Source organism: Prunus avium, chromosome 5 (genome assembly GCF_965620075.1).
Source record: "Prunus avium chromosome 5, drPruAviu1.hap1.1, whole genome shotgun sequence".
NCBI lineage: Eukaryota > Viridiplantae > Streptophyta > Magnoliopsida > Rosales > Rosaceae > Prunus > Prunus avium.
Genome location: NC_142288.1, coordinates 27027759 through 27042662, shown reverse-complemented (window position 1 = coordinate 27042662; position 14904 = coordinate 27027759). Strand labels below are relative to the sequence as shown.

The 14904-nt window shown below is 39.2% G+C and overlaps 3 protein-coding genes across 3 annotated transcripts; 1 reads left to right on the top strand and 2 right to left on the bottom strand.

The window, feature by feature from the left end:
• Positions 1-395: 395 nt before the first annotated feature.
• Positions 396-2519, bottom strand: LOC110752102 (Homeodomain-like superfamily protein). Its single transcript, XM_021952700.2, has 3 exons — positions 2155-2519; positions 1600-1808; positions 396-1072 (listed from the first exon to the last, which is right to left on the bottom strand). The coding sequence occupies exons 1-3, from the start codon at positions 2408-2410 to the stop codon at positions 641-643; spliced, it is 897 nt and encodes a 298-aa protein (XP_021808392.2). The 5' UTR covers positions 2411-2519; the 3' UTR covers positions 396-640.
• A 3062-nt stretch (positions 2520-5581) lies between these two features.
• Positions 5582-9907, bottom strand: PTAC2 (plastid transcriptionally active 2). The gene is made up of 4 exons (XM_021952708.2): positions 7919-9907; positions 6967-7281; positions 6780-6887; positions 5582-6317 (listed from the first exon to the last, which is right to left on the bottom strand). The coding sequence occupies exons 1-4, from the start codon at positions 9784-9786 to the stop codon at positions 5978-5980; spliced, it is 2631 nt and encodes an 876-aa protein (XP_021808400.2). The 5' UTR covers positions 9787-9907; the 3' UTR covers positions 5582-5977.
• A 1080-nt stretch (positions 9908-10987) lies between these two features.
• LOC110752119 (uncharacterized) lies at positions 10988-14535 on the top strand. The gene is made up of 4 exons (XM_021952721.2): positions 10988-11178; positions 11404-11580; positions 11981-13306; positions 14162-14535. Exons 1-4 carry the CDS (start codon positions 11161-11163, stop codon positions 14195-14197), a joined length of 1557 nt encoding a protein of 518 aa, XP_021808413.1. The 5' UTR covers positions 10988-11160; the 3' UTR covers positions 14198-14535.
• Positions 14536-14904: the final 369 nt, after the last annotated feature.

The following is a 14904-nucleotide window of genomic DNA, read 5'->3' as shown; positions in this document are numbered from 1 at the left end:
CAATTAAAACCCCAAACTAACAGAGTGGCAAAAGTCGGCCAAAGACACCGCATAAAGTCGATTCCTTTAAACCCCTTTAGGCCACTCAGATAAGGCATTATCAATGTCCCAAACACGTGTTAATATTAAAACGTTTGTTGCAACAATCACGATCCATTATTGAGGGCCAGATTCAATGACTATCACACAATTAATTTTGTCCATCCAGAATAAAGAAAGGGCAAGGAAATGCTACCCCACCAAAACCCAACTTGATATTTGTTTCCTCACAAAGACATGTAAACCACTTGTGACTTCTGACCAGGCCCACCAGGGTACCAAAATCAGCAATCAAAACACTGTATACTGTACCAGTTATTTTCCAGTTATATCAGCTGCTAACAAAAAAAGCCAAATGAAAAAAAGGAGAATCGGTGAGATAATACCACAGAACAAGAAGAACAGGACATTACATTATCTTGGGGGGGGGGGGGGGGGGGGGGGGGGGGGGGTGGGGGGTCTGTACAACAAACTAAAAGGAACAAATTCAGTCACCTAATTACCTTGCCCTCTCTAATCCATTGTCAAATTTGGGATTTGGGATCGCTTTATCTCACCCATTTGCCCTAATTATAAACCATTTCCACAAATCAGCACACTCTCAAGCAACACTAATAATGCTATCCCCATTGCTGAAGCTTGGCATTGCCTGGAAAGCCGAATGCCTTGATGACGATTCCCTCGGGTCCATTGACAAGGAGAGGTCGAGAGTTAGAGTCGACGTGTCCATTGTCGACTTCAAGTTTAGATCAGACATTGCTGTAGCATGAGGGGCCGAATGAAGGGCAATTGGACGGACAAGCCTAGCCGAAGCATTATTCTCAAGATTTGTGTGTCCCAAGGTTAGATTTCCCATTGGATTCTCAATGGGAACTGGCAAGACAGCCGGACCTACAGTCAATGGAAAATTTGGCACCATCGAAAATCCACTAGGATTGCAAGCCTCAGATGGTGGTGGAGGAGGCAATGGATGTGATTGAGATGTGTTATCTTGATGATGTGCTTGCTCTTCATCCATTGGAGTTGCAGTGACCTAACACACAGAAAAGGAGTTATCACGATAAGATAAAGCTTACTTTTGCTTTTGGTGGTTGTGAAAAATTGCATGAACCAACTAATTAGACAAACAAAACAATAACATCCACTTCAAAGAAATTACAAATCAACAATTTGACTTCTTTTGTTTCAGTTCATAAGAAGACGACCATTAAAACACATAGCATTCTTCATCAAATTTCGTTTTATGTTCCAAAATTTCCTGAGCAAATAAAAGTAATCCCAAACTTGAACAGATCACCAAGTAAATAATCTTATGCTCTCTCAAGACTCTGATTGCTAAGAAAATTGGATAGGGATATAAAGTTCAAATGTTGCATATATTTCAAACGATAAGGCCCTTGTATCCTCAACTCCAAAAAACCTACTTGCCAGATCCATATAAACAACTACTTTTGAAAAAACTGCTAGATCCACACTTTAAATGACTGCAAAGCTACTTGTCAGATCAAATACATGAATTGGATTGAGTTGCTCTGAAATTAGAGGGAACTGAATTATTACCGTATCTGTGGTGATATCGAAGAGGCTAGATCTGCGGCGGCGGCGATTGTGGTTGTTTCGGCGCAGAAAGTATTTCTGAGCGTGGCTAGCGACCTGAGTGGGTGTGCGAGTCTTCACGAAGTTTCTAGAGATCCCTCTCCAATCGCCCTTCCCCACTTTCTGCAACCCTAGCAGGAATAGCTTGTGCTCTTCCTCCGTCCATGGAACCCCTATCACCATCCATATAAATAATAAATTCACAATTTTTCAAACAAAATTAACTCATTTCATATCAATTTTCTTTTCTTAAATGAATTTGAATTAACATAGAAAAACAGAATTAGTAATTTCATGAATTTAGGACATCCAATGTAACAATTGACAAAAATTTCAGATTTATTTTTTTGGTAAAGAATGCAAATTTTGTCAACGATGATCAGAACATTTAATCAAATTTGTTCCCTTTTTGATAAAATGAATACAAAAGGCGCAATTGACTAAAATTTCAGTGTAGAGTGGTTGATCAGAGATTATCAGCGATCAGAGAGAAAGAGAGAGATAGAGAGAGAGACTAACCTCGCTTGCGTTCGCGCTCGCGACTTCCGCCAGAATTGTGAACGACGTCGTTCTCGGAGGCGTAACCGGCCACGTCATCCTTGCCGGTGATGTTGTTATTGCCGCTGTTGTTGTTGGAGCCCTCTTGAGGCTGCTCGTACTGCGAGAGATTGTTCAAACTCACGCTCTTCCTCATGGAGTCGACCACCACGCGCACGCCGAAGAGCATGATCTCTCCGGCGCCCGCAGGCTCGACGGTGGAGCACGTGCCAGCCATCTTCACCGACCACTGCGACGACGACGACGTTTTTTGGTCTCTGCTTTTTTCTGGACGGCTATGGATCTGAGGCCGTACGATTCGGAGAAAAGGAGCGAATAAAAAAGATGAAGAGCAGTCTGCGGGTGAGGTTTTATATATATACGCGGGAGACGACAGGGATGAGGTGGCTACATGTGGATCGTGGAACGGACGGTGTGTAAAGGCTGTAAAGTTTCGGGCTTTGGGACTGCGTTCGCCACGTGTGATCTAATAGTCCGTTTACTTTTTTACCATTTCGTTTCGTGGTTTATTCTGTCTCTTTAGCATCTCTCTCCAACAAATATCTTGGAAAAACAAAATTTGACATGGGATTGGATTTTGATTTAAAGCTTACCAATTTATCACACCACCTCCTCCATGTCATTTGGCTTGAACTCATTGGAAAATGAAGCTTTAATTAATTATGATAATTTGAAGAATTATGTAGGAATATAAGTCTTATATCGAAAATCTGACTAAATAAAACACAACATAAAATGAATGATTCCACTACTAATATTATCGATGTCTTTTGTGATGAGACTTCACATTTACTGGGCTTTGTGGGTGGTTAAGTTATGAATAATATCAGTGTTGCTAGTAGTGGATCATTGGCCCGACAAATTAATGGACCAAATATATGAGAATAATTCATAGGTGTTTATATGATGATGTTAAAAATGAACCAAAATAGGGGTTGGTGGAGCAAACAAGAAATTTGGATTTGGTCAAAATTATGAACAATTGTGGTAGAAGGCTACCAACAAACAAAGAAACAAACTTGACACATGAGCATTGTTGTGTGGCTAAATGTTGCCCTTCAAGCTTTAAAATGAGTCAATTATTTTGTTTTTTGGGTCTTTTTTCCTAAAATGGTACTTCAATTTTAGTGTTTAGGATGATTGTTTTTCCTAACAATTATGGGCCTAGATAGGACCAAATTTGTACACAAAGAAGATTCCAAATTTCATTGGAAGAGAGGCATTGTTTATGGGGCCCCACTCAACCACCAATTCATGCTGTCTCTAGAATAAATAAATAAATAAAAAAGAAGAGAGCATCGCACATGGTTGAGGCATTTCACAAAATATAATATGCTCTCTGCACCCCTTTCTTTATCCAGTCAAACCCAACTTGATTACAGATAATAGTGAGTTAAACAAATAATTAACTCATCCAAACCCCAAACTTATGCGGAACAGAACAGACCTACCCCAACATTATTTTTTTTAAAGGTAAAATCAAAATGACATCTTCACTTTGAATATCTTAATCCACTTGCGTTAGTTGGGTATAATACGGTTGGTTGAGTTTTCACTTCGGGCAAATGTTCGAAACACCCAGATACTCAATGAATATTTGTATAAACTCCCCTCTTCTAATCGCTTGTATTAAAAAAAAAAATTATGTAGTTGCAAATTGCAATTAATTAATGATAAAACCCAGCTCAATGCTATTCTTTATGCTTATAGTAGTTATCAATCTATGATTTTCGTAATATATTTTTGGATATTATTATGGTTATAATAATTGAGAGATGCTCTATGGACCGTCAACTTCGCATATTCGCTTTTGTCCACTGAAAATAAATTGGCGGATTTGTTTTCGTTATCTCTTAAGATCGTACACTCCTGTTTTAATATAAACTTGCTTTCATGGTGGGGTAGTTGTGCTTGTGATAGAGGATAGAGGAAGAGCAGCTAAGATAAGGTTTCTGTGGGGTTCCACCATTACCCTTGCACTCTTATCTTCTTGGCCTCTTTTCATGAAAAACTTTTGTTCCTCACCTGCACTCCTTATCTAAAGTCCATACCATATATGTTGAAGAAGACAATTTCTGATGCAATTATTGCACGTTTAATTGCATACAATTAGGATTTCTTGTCGTGGCTATACGTTTGTTTTGCTCCAAGGGGATAGGGCGCGCTTAATGCAACTTCACATACTAAATAGCGATGAACATATTACGTCATTTTGCCCACCTAACTTAATCTCTGTCACAAAGCAATCACTTTGATTCACTACTAAGTTACAAGCCTACGCTATGAGCGTGTAGCAAAACAAATAGGTTTCATGTATAATGGAATTTCTTATCAAATGGTTGGGAATTTTCTTTTTGTTTATGTAGAGGAGGTGGAGTGCAGGGCTTGAACTTTTACTATTGATGTGGGCAACATGATCTAGCATTGGAAGTAGAAGCATATTCACCTAAACTACTATTTTTGAGATAAAAGGAAAGTTGGATAAAAAGTCAGGGGAGCAAAGTGATAGATGATCCTATTGAAGAAAGCACTTCCAATGGAAGAAAATTCCTTTACTTGTAGATTTGGACATGAATTTGACTTTAGGGCTTGAGATGTGCTTAGTTAAATACGCTTTTACTTTAATTGTTGACACCAAATATTACCCCCTTTCTCTAAAAAGTGCTTTTTGTTAATTCTGTGTATGTTATTTTGCATATGGAGAGCATGTGGTGTTTCTTAGCTTTTTTACTTTGTGCCAAGAATCATGTTTGTATCTTTGTTACCCACGAGTGTTTTCTTAGTCTCCAAGAAAATGATCGAGAAACTGCTTTCTCTAAAAAAGACTCCAACCCAAAGAGAAATAGAGCTTTTTGAAGACATATATATATATAGCTTTAAAACATGTTGGTATTATCGTAGTGCTTGATGAGAGAACACATGAGAGATGAGAATGAAATGGAAAACCACAATAGGCCCTGCTTGCTTTCTCTTATTGTTCACTTTTTGTTTACCTTTTTTTTTTAAAAATAAGGCGAAGTTGTAAACTACTCCGATGTACGTTGAGGATGATCAACTGACCTAACCCGTAACCAGATTTGGAAAATAAAAGAGTATTACACGTACAAGTGCAACGCACAATTGAATCCTTTAATTTATGATATGATTTTGAAACTAATGGGCGGGATTAAAATTTTAATTTTTAAAGTTTAGTATTGTGGAAGATTGAAGCCCAAACAAGAAAGAATAAACAAGATCAACTCTGGGCCTAAAGAGAAACCCTACACATATTTCTCAATCAAAAAGTGGCCCACAAAACTACGAGGTCGTGCGGCCCAGATCCAAACTATGTCCAAATTTGTTCATTGTGTAAATGTACTGCACTGATGTAATTATTCACAATGAAGGCTAAACTACAACAACAATCTGTTAACTTTTCTCAAAATATTTAGTCACAAAATTTTTTAGTGTACATTTACACATGAAAAAAGGATAACTACAGCTAGCTACAAAATCACAATCCTTGTTACCTCGAGGTCTTCCACAAGTGATCCCAAGGACCAGAACTCACTTCAAATCAAACTAGAAAGGGCGTGGAACTGAGCATTTCGCGGTTTGGTCAATGCCGCCTTCTTTGCAAGCTAATACTTAGGTTGGTGAGGACCTGAAAAATCATTCTCCACCAAATTGAAACTCTAGGGAATTGAACTATGAATTGGCCCTGTAGCATTCCCATTCTTGTACTGAAATGGCGACAAGTAAAACTAAACCAAACTCTAGTAAGTGATGAGTATATCTAGTGTATCTAAACTGCGCTTGTCAAAAGCTCTGTTCTTATCCTTAATCTTTCATCAGAACTGACGTCATTATACCGTCCACTATTGACATCTTTGGAGGATGTTTTTGTTCCTGGAAGAGGAAACGGGGAGTTACTTAATGTAATTATTTTTTTCCTTTCTGACCCGTCTGTAGATGGTTCGATGCTGGATAGAATCCGCTTGAGCTGAGGGCGCTGGCAGAGAATTCGACCCTTGTTCCATTTTGGGAAGGAAAAGGATGATGGCATATTATCCTCCAGAAATGAAAAAGCAGCCTTTGCAATCGGCAAATCTTGTGTTATTGAGCTTTTCTCCATCTTTCCTCGTCTGATCGATAAAAAAACACATCACTAATAGTCAGACAACTTGAAGTGACAAAGTTAGAAAAGCCTAAACTTATATTTTTTAAAATCACTTAATCTACATGTAGCCTTTTATGTCTTTTTCTCCTTTTCTCTTTTTCCCCTTTCTTATCGGCCCCCAACAAAAACAGTTTGATCTGTGAATTTATTGCAATACCAAAACAGATATATCTATGCAAGTGCAAGGTTTGCCATAGGAACAGCAGGTTACTCCCTCCCACTAATCTATATCGAGTGTAGACCTAAATAACAAGGAACTGAAAATATTTTTATTATTATTTGAGATTCTAGATTTTGTCAAGGTTCATGAAAATCACTTTGTGTCACTATTAGATCCCTAGCCTACCTAGACCATATAAACCCTAACCAATATCTGTATCAAGTAGGCCTTCAGAAAAGAAATTGATGGAAGGAAAGAGCAACTTACACTACAACGACAGTTGCAATATTGGGAAGATCCTCTCCATTCAGGAACATCTCATACATATTGTTTAGCCAAACTGACATTGCTGCATATGCACCGCCTTGCCACATCCTACAAAATGGTCAACATCAGGATTAAAATAAACCTGTGTCAGAGAACATGACTTGAAGGAGATGAACTCTCAAAATACCTGTGCACATCAACAGACCCCACAAGTTTATTTTTACGAAAAAGTTCAGGAAAAAGCCCCCGCTGTGTCGCTTCATTAAGAACTCGGACAGCTCTTTGTTTCTGGCCCAGCCACCAAAGTGCTTCTAGTAGTGTGTTGTAGAACCTCATTCCCAACCTGCATCCTTCAGATTTTAATTTGTCAAAAACATACTCTACCATCTGCCAGTTAGAGTCATCATCATAATCTCCCTTTATCATCTGCCCAATTACTTGATGAATATTTGATGCCCTATTTGTGAGCATCTCATTTAGCAACTCATTGGCATCATCCCACCTGAAAGAAAGGAGCCCAAAAGGTAAGATAAATCATCACAAGGCAAAAAGATAATAACTTTATCGCTGTAAGGCTTTCACAATGCCATAGACCAATGATAATGATGCAAGTTGCAAGATCAAGTGCAATCAAAGTAGCCTTGATTTGAAGTTCTCCAGTGACGGATTGCTGAAGGCTGAATATTAACAATACAGTTAATGCAGAATAGCAGAGGCCATACCGCACATATATTGCCACTCATCTTAGTTATAAAATTTTGGGATAGAGAGTATGAAGGACATATTGTCTCGAGCACTGCAAAGTATTTCAATAGTGGATCATGGATTTTTGAAGCTACTATATAACATTAGTTAAAATTTGCCGAAGTTTCTACAGATACTGTCTTTAAACTCAGTAACTTACCTACCAGTTGCACCATACATGTCATAGAGAGATGAATTACGAATTCAGGAGAACTGAATGTTGTTTATCTTTTATGCACTCAATTTTTTTAGCAAATAAATATCTTATGTGCTCCTTTCATTCATAGAAAAATATTATGTTGGATAATTGTATGGGTGACCATTAGCTCAGAAATTGCTCCCTTACCATAAACAATGAAAGGAAAATATTATGAAACAATTGAGTGAATGCTGACCTGTCACTCCTTGCATAAACAGCAAGCATCATGCAGTAGCACATGACACTGGGCAATATTCCCGAGGCTTTAATCTCTTGGAAGTGCTCCTCACACTCATTCACAAGACCTGCAACGCAGTAAACACTTAAAACTGCCTCAAGGGTCCACTCATCATGATCACATCTTCTCTTTTCCATCTCAACGTATGCCTTTATAGCTTCCTCAAACTGACCTCCTTGTCTAAAAGCTTCAATCATACCATTGAATGTATGGACATTCCTGGCAACACCCACCTCGCCCATTATTGACAAAACTGCTTCAGTCTCCCTATATAGGCCGCCTCTTGCAAATGCATATATCAGTGAGTTGTAGCTTTCAATTGATGGTTTGCTTCCCACTTCATTCATTGTGTTGAAGGCAACAAGAGCTTCGTCATACAATGCCGCTTGCCCATATGCTTCAATAACCCCTGTATAAGCCTTCGAACTAGGCACTATTCCTTTCTCGCTCATGTAAAGTAAAATGTTCTTGGCATCCTCATGGAGTCCTCCCTTTCCACAAGCATATATCAACCCTTCATACGTCTCCATATTCGGCTCAATATTCTCCTCCACCATATCATGAAACAAAGTCACCACCTCTTTAAAATACCCACCCTCCCCAAACACCTGTATGAGTATGTTATATGTAGCCGCATCTGGCTCTGTATTGCTCACTTTCATCTCAAGAAAAAGCTCCCGAACATCATCATACCGTCCATGGCTCCCATACAAATTCAACAGAATACTATAAGTGGCCGCATTTGGCATACACCCTGCTGCTTGCATCTGCCTAAACACACCCATTGACTCTCTAATTGACCCCAATTGTGCATATGCCTCTAATAACACATTATACGATGTAATATCAGGTAAATTCCCTCCAGATTCCATCTCTTTAAGCAGCTCTGATACTTTCTCAAGCTTATCCAATTTACCAAAAGTTTCAACAAGATAACGATATGTAGTTATATCTGGAACAATCCCACCCTCATTCATAGTCCTGAACACCATCTCTGCCTCATCACCTAGACCTCTACCAGCACAAGCACTAAGCAAAGTATTATAAGTAACAAGGTCAGGTTGAATCCCTTCATGCCTCATTTCGGCAAACAATCCTAATAACCCTTCCCATTCCAACCCACCTCTAGCACAGGCATTGAGCACGGTATTATAAGTCAATATACTCGGCGAAACCTTATCTTTCTTCATTCTATCAAGAAATTGAAGGGAGGTTTCATACTGACCGTTGCGCCCATAGGCATTGATCAAAGCGGTGTAGCTGAATACGCTACGGACCACGCCTTGGCTTGGCATGTCGTCGAACACCTCGGCGCATTTATCGAGCAGGCCTTCGCGGCCAAGCAAGCTGATCATAATGGTGTAAATGTGCTCGTTCGGCTTGCACCATATCTGGCGCTGCATATACTTGAAGAGCCTCAGCGATCGCTGCCAATCGCCGCGCGCCGCGAACTCCTTGAACACCAAAGCGAAGTCGTTTAGCGACAGTTTATTCTTGAAGATGTCGAGACACCGAGCTATGCTGCCTCGGGGAGGGAGGCTGCTGAGCTTGTTGATTAGGGTTTCGACGTCGTAGCTGTACTTCCCCTTCTCGACTGTCACCGACGGGTTCCCAAGGATGAGATCCTTCGGCTTCGCCCTAGCAGAGAACTCCAACCGCCGGTCGCCGGAGAGGAAGTTACGGTGGCCGGATAGGAATCTCCGGTGTACGGATGAGTCCGGGGTTTTAGTGACGACTGAGAGCTGGTGGGACTTAGGGTTAAGGTTGGAAAGTGAGGCTGGGAGAGGCGAACAACTGGAAATGGAGAGAGCTGGGGATAGGGTCATACTGGTAATTTGGCTGGCATTAGCCTCTCAGAGCTTCGGATGTTGAAGAGAATTGGATTTTCAAGAGAGAGTTGCAGAGAAAGCAGAAGAGGAGAGTCGGGGTGGGAAAGACTGAGCTTGAAGAAGGACACGTGGAAATAGTTGTGGATAATAGGTGGGAAGAAGGCGGGTAGAGTAGTGGGTCGGATCCAATTTGGGCGGATTATCCACTGCGTTGCGTTTGAGTAATGGCCCAAATACTGGCGGTAACGAATTTTCAAATGGTGATGGTTAACTAAACAAGTTTTGATTAAAAAATAATTAAGAAATAAGAAATAAGAAATCACCAAGTAAACCTTTTTTTTCCTGTGAAAGGTACACCATTATTTAGTAGAGTTTTTTTATAAAAAAAAATAATCCAAATGGCCATGAGTTTAAGCACAAGTTTCATTTGGTTTTCCAACTAATTTTTCGAGTTAAATTAGTCCCATTATCAAATTTTGTCAATATTATCGGGAATAAAATAGTTCATTTGAATTAAAATATTAATTAAATAATTAGACATTATGATTTTTCACCAATATGAATCCTGAATTTTATGTCCAAGTTCCATTTTGGTCGTTTAGCTAATTTTTTTTATCATAATAGTCTTCGAACACTTTCTTTCGTATCAGATTAGTCCCACCATTAACGTAGATTAGCTTAGAGATTAGCAGACGGGGAAAAGCAAAAAGTCTCTAAAGAAAAACCTTGCACTTAGGCAGCTATGATCTTTCTAACATATTTCATCTTTGAATTGAGCTATGTATTGATTTTCAAGAACGAATATTTACAAATTTAATTCTTGCATATAAACTCCCAAAACCAAAAAGACATTATTATATTATGTCTCGTTAACCCACTGTAGGCAGAGTAGGCCTGCAATCAGTACCGCCCAACTGTCGCACCACGCCTTTCAAAGCCCCGTTTTCCCACAAGCCCAATGCGTGCCCATGAAGCCACGTGCGCACTCGCCACGTTTCCGCTTACTAGACATCCACGTCATCGATGGCGGGACCGCAATCATGGCGCGGCGCGAGGAGGAGGAGGAGAGGAGGAGGAGGGGACCCCACAAACAAAAAGGGCGCCCAACTGAAAATACAACCGCACCGAGTTGTGACTGGTTGGCTCGTCAGGAGACGTGGCAATGTCGTAAATTAACCAGGGTAACGAGGGCAGATCGGGTAATATGGTTATGACATTCAGTTCCCAACAGACAGCTGCTTGCTGCTGCAAAGTGAGGGGAAAACAGAAAACCTCCGCGTCTTCTCTTCTTCTTCTCTATTTCTTTTTATTTTCAAGACCCAGACACGACTTGGTTTGAAAACCAGCAACGGCTTCTCTGCATTAGCGAAAATGGAGGAGTCTGAACTTGTAATTTCGACTTTGCCCTACTCTTCACAATCTAAACTCCCTCTCTCTCCCTCTCTTTCTATCACCACCACCAACTAACTACCTTTTCTTTTTCTCTCTCTTTTTGTTTTTGAAAATTCGAAAGAGGGTCTTGAAAGTTGATTGCGATCTTTGTTTTGGTCTTGTTTGAGTTGTTTTTTGGTGGGTTTTTGTTTGATTCTTTGTGGGTTTTTGGTTTTGTCTCAGAAATTGACGGCTTTGAAGAAGGCCTACGCCGAAATAATCCTCAACACGGCGAAAGAGGCGGCGGCACGTATTGTACTGTCGGAGAGAAAAGCTCTAAGGTTTCAAAGGGAGCTCTTTTCGACTAAAGAAGAGGCGTTTCGGATGCTTCTTAGGCTCAAACAAATGTTGGATTCCAAGGTATATGTATGGTCTCAAATGAAGTTGCTTTTGTTACATTTGTATTTTGTTTGAATGTTGGTTTTGACTGTTCTTTCATTCTCTGTTGGTGAAGTAATGTGGATATACAGTTGGGATTTGTTAAAGTTGTGTTTTTGTGGATGCAGTGTGGTGTGAATTGTTGTTTAGTTTTAAACTTGTGTTGTTCTCAACATGTGATCAATAGGAACAACATATGTTATTGGGAATTCCTGTTTTCTATCAAGGATGGAATTTGTTGTTATAGTTGGTTTTCATTTTAAAGGGGATTGCTTGGAGAAAAAGACATGATTCACTAAAAGTGGTTTATTAGGCTTTTGTTATTAATTTTCTGATGAAATAAATCAAGCGAGTTGAGTAACTGATTGTGCCATATGTTCAGGCTTGTGAAGCAAAGATGATGTCCTCGAGTCAACAAAAAAAGATTGACGAACTTGAAGCACAGCTCCAGGAAGCTGAGGATATAGTGAAAGACCTTAGGGAAGAGTTGAGCGAAGCGCAGACTCAACTGGAGAAGGTGACAAAGAATCAACCACAGCCTCTGGCAGGGGAAAGTTTAGACAGTGATACTGCTGCTCCAGGGTTAATGATATCTCAACTGAGTTCACAGATAGATGCAGTTGCAACTTATGAAAAGAATTCAATTTCGAATGGGACATATGAGGGGAGCAGGTGCTACAGTGCAAATGATGCTCTTAAGGATCGGTACTATGTTCCTAATCCCGATTTTGCCTCTTTAGTAATGAGAAGTAAAGAGCCTGAGTTATACAGAAATGGATGCACTCAGAGAATTCGTGCATTTGAAAGAAACCTATTGGATGAAAATTTGTCTCTTTCTGGACTAGTTGATGATGCAAAGAATGCAACATTCATCAGAGGAGATGATGAAGGTAAAGGGATGCGTAACACGCCTAAACCAAAGGTTGGCAATACGCATGGGGTAGAGAAGAACCAAGAACAACCGAAAGTGATGCAGCTAGATGGTAGCCATATTCAAGCACCTGCCTTTAAGTCCTTTCAAAATAAGAGGAAAAGAGCTGCTAGATATAGGAGGAGCAAAGCTCCCTCATGCAGGTATCTTCCTCATCAGTTCAAGGAAATGCGCCAAGATCTATCCTGCTCCATTACTTCTGCTTCTTCAGTCAAGAACAATGCTCTCACAGATAATGCTTCCAAGAAATCTGAAGATGAAATTCGAAAAGTCACAGAATCTGTTTTGACCCCAAAATTACTATCAGATACAACTGCAATGAGTACACGGTCAGGATGTTCTAACGTAACTGACAATGATGCAGGGTTTTTTAGACCTTGTAGTGTTCAGAAGGCAATGGACAATGATAAGATGATCATTGAAGAATCAGAATTGACCAGACAGGAATGTTTCTCTGCAGAAAAATTGGAGATTCTGGCTTGCAAAACAGATGTTGAGAAAGATAATAAACCATTAAATAAGTCGGATATGAGAGCATCTGATTTAGATGGTGGCACTGGTAGTCAACCTGCAGACAATAAGTTTCTTAAATATACATTCTGCAGAAAGCGCAAGAAGGAGAAATTGAGCAGCCCTGAAAGGTTGTCCCTTCTTGACAATGACAGTTTGGAAAGAAAGACAGGGGAGGAACAAAATGTTTCTCTAGAGCCACAGAAGTCAAGCTTATTGAGTGAATCATCTCGGGAAAGTCGACGATTAGCACAGGTTGCTCGTCAGGTGGGGATACATAATATTAGTGCGTACTTGATGTCATGTGTGTCTCTTTGCTCGTATGCTTGCTTGTGTCGCCTCTGGCATTCATACTTTAATATGATAAATAAAGCTAGAATTAGTAAAAATTGTGCAAGATTCAGTTGTTAGTGCTGGATACTGGGATTTACTGAGAGGGTCAATCTGAGTGGTCTTCGGGTCTTCCGTGAAAAGATTAAGTATGCCTCTTTAAACCTTGAAATATTGTGAACCTGAGCTGAACTCAAGCTGGTTCAGTGTTGGAATTCCGTGCTGCATTGGCATATCAATATCCTGGGACTAGGATACCAATTACCCTAGTTGTGCAAGATTGTCAGTCACTTTGTTCATCCCTAAAAATGCTCTTGTATATGAAACTAATTTTAGAGATCAATATCTATGTTATGAGATTTAAAATATTCATCAAGGTATTAATATTTTTCCATAAATGATCAATTACCATGTAGTTTGGATACTTGAAGATCATTTTTTAGTGCATTACACTTTTTTCATCTTGTTTGTTTGTTTTACTGAGCTTTCAGATGCCTTGGAGTCGGATTGGTTTTGTATTTGATCGTTTAGTCGTCCATCCTTTCTTCCACCTGTTAGTTTGCCTACATTACTCTCACATTGTTTCTGTTTATCCCTGATCTCCTCAAAGCTGATGGTTTGAGCAGCCTGAAGTTTTCTTTGTTTAGAAATAGAGTAATTGCGAAACACTTTGCAGCTGTGAATATAAAATTATTTGCATTTAGAGATCTTTGAATACTTTACTTCTTTTGGAGTTGGATGAGAACTGTAGAATGCTACTTACTAATACCCTATGCATTTTCTTTCGCACAGCTTATATCTTTGTCAGAGAAGAAGTGGTGGAAATAGAGATCTGGATGGACTTTGCTTAGGAATGGCAAGGACATTGAAGTTGAAGTATAACGAAAACCAGATACACTGCCTCTGCTATAAAGATTCCGAGCACGGCTTTGGGTCCGGAAAAATTAATGGTTCCATTGTTGAGGAAGAACTGTAGATCCCTCTGAGTTAGAAACATATGGGGATTATGATGTTATTTAATACATGAATTGAAGTTGAGCATTGTTATATTTCTAGTCTCTTTGCATTCTTATGAGTTTTGTATAACTATAAGAGTATGTGGCATTGTTGCCCATATTGTATTGCAGCATGCTAGTAAATGATTAAAAGCAAATTTCTATTGGAAATGTTCCTTTGTATCTTTACAAGTGCTTTCTCAATTATCTCCATGTTTGTTCACCACAAGTATTGATTCTAAATTTCTCTGATTAATAATACCTCTAATGAAATAAAATGTCCAAATCCAAAATAAAAATAAAAATGTTCATTAGTTACTTCAATCAAAATTCAAAACACAATCTTCAGCTGATTAGCAACAAGAACTCATCATTACACACATACCCAAAATTCATTTTGGGTATGTTTCTATATTTAAATAGTGCTTGGGTATTTTTATAAATACATGTCTAGGATTGGGTATTTTTATAAATATCTATATATTCTAACCAACAAGAAGCTACTCTATTTTTACTAAAACTAAGAGTGTAGTATTTATA

Bases quoted from the DNA above. Each gene is read 5' to 3' on its own strand.
- LOC110752102 (XM_021952700.2), bottom strand. From the start codon at position 2,410: ATGGCTGGCACGTGCTCCACCGTCGAGCCTGCGGGCGCCGGAGAGATC. The intron at 1,809-2,154 runs GTTAGTCTCTCT...GGATGGTGATAG, and splicing joins CGAGCGCGAACGCAAGCGAG to GGGTTCCATGGACGGAGGAA. The intron at 1,073-1,599 runs GTAATAATTCAG...TCTGTGTGTTAG, and splicing joins TCGATATCACCACAGATACG to GTCACTGCAACTCCAATGGA.
- LOC110752119 (XM_021952721.2), top strand. The intron at 11,581-11,980 runs GTATATGTATGG...CCATATGTTCAG, and splicing joins AACAAATGTTGGATTCCAAG to GCTTGTGAAGCAAAGATGAT. The intron at 13,307-14,161 runs GTGGGGATACAT...TCTTTCGCACAG, and splicing joins TAGCACAGGTTGCTCGTCAG to CTTATATCTTTGTCAGAGAA.
- PTAC2 (XM_021952708.2), bottom strand. From the start codon at position 9,786: ATGACCCTATCCCCAGCTCTCTCCATTTCCAGTTGTTCGCCTCTCCCA. The intron at 7,282-7,918 runs GTCAGCATTCAC...CCTTTCTTTCAG, and splicing joins GTTTATGCAAGGAGTGACAG to GTGGGATGATGCCAATGAGT. The intron at 6,888-6,966 runs GTATTTTGAGAG...ACCATTTTGTAG, and splicing joins GGGTCTGTTGATGTGCACAG to GATGTGGCAAGGCGGTGCAT.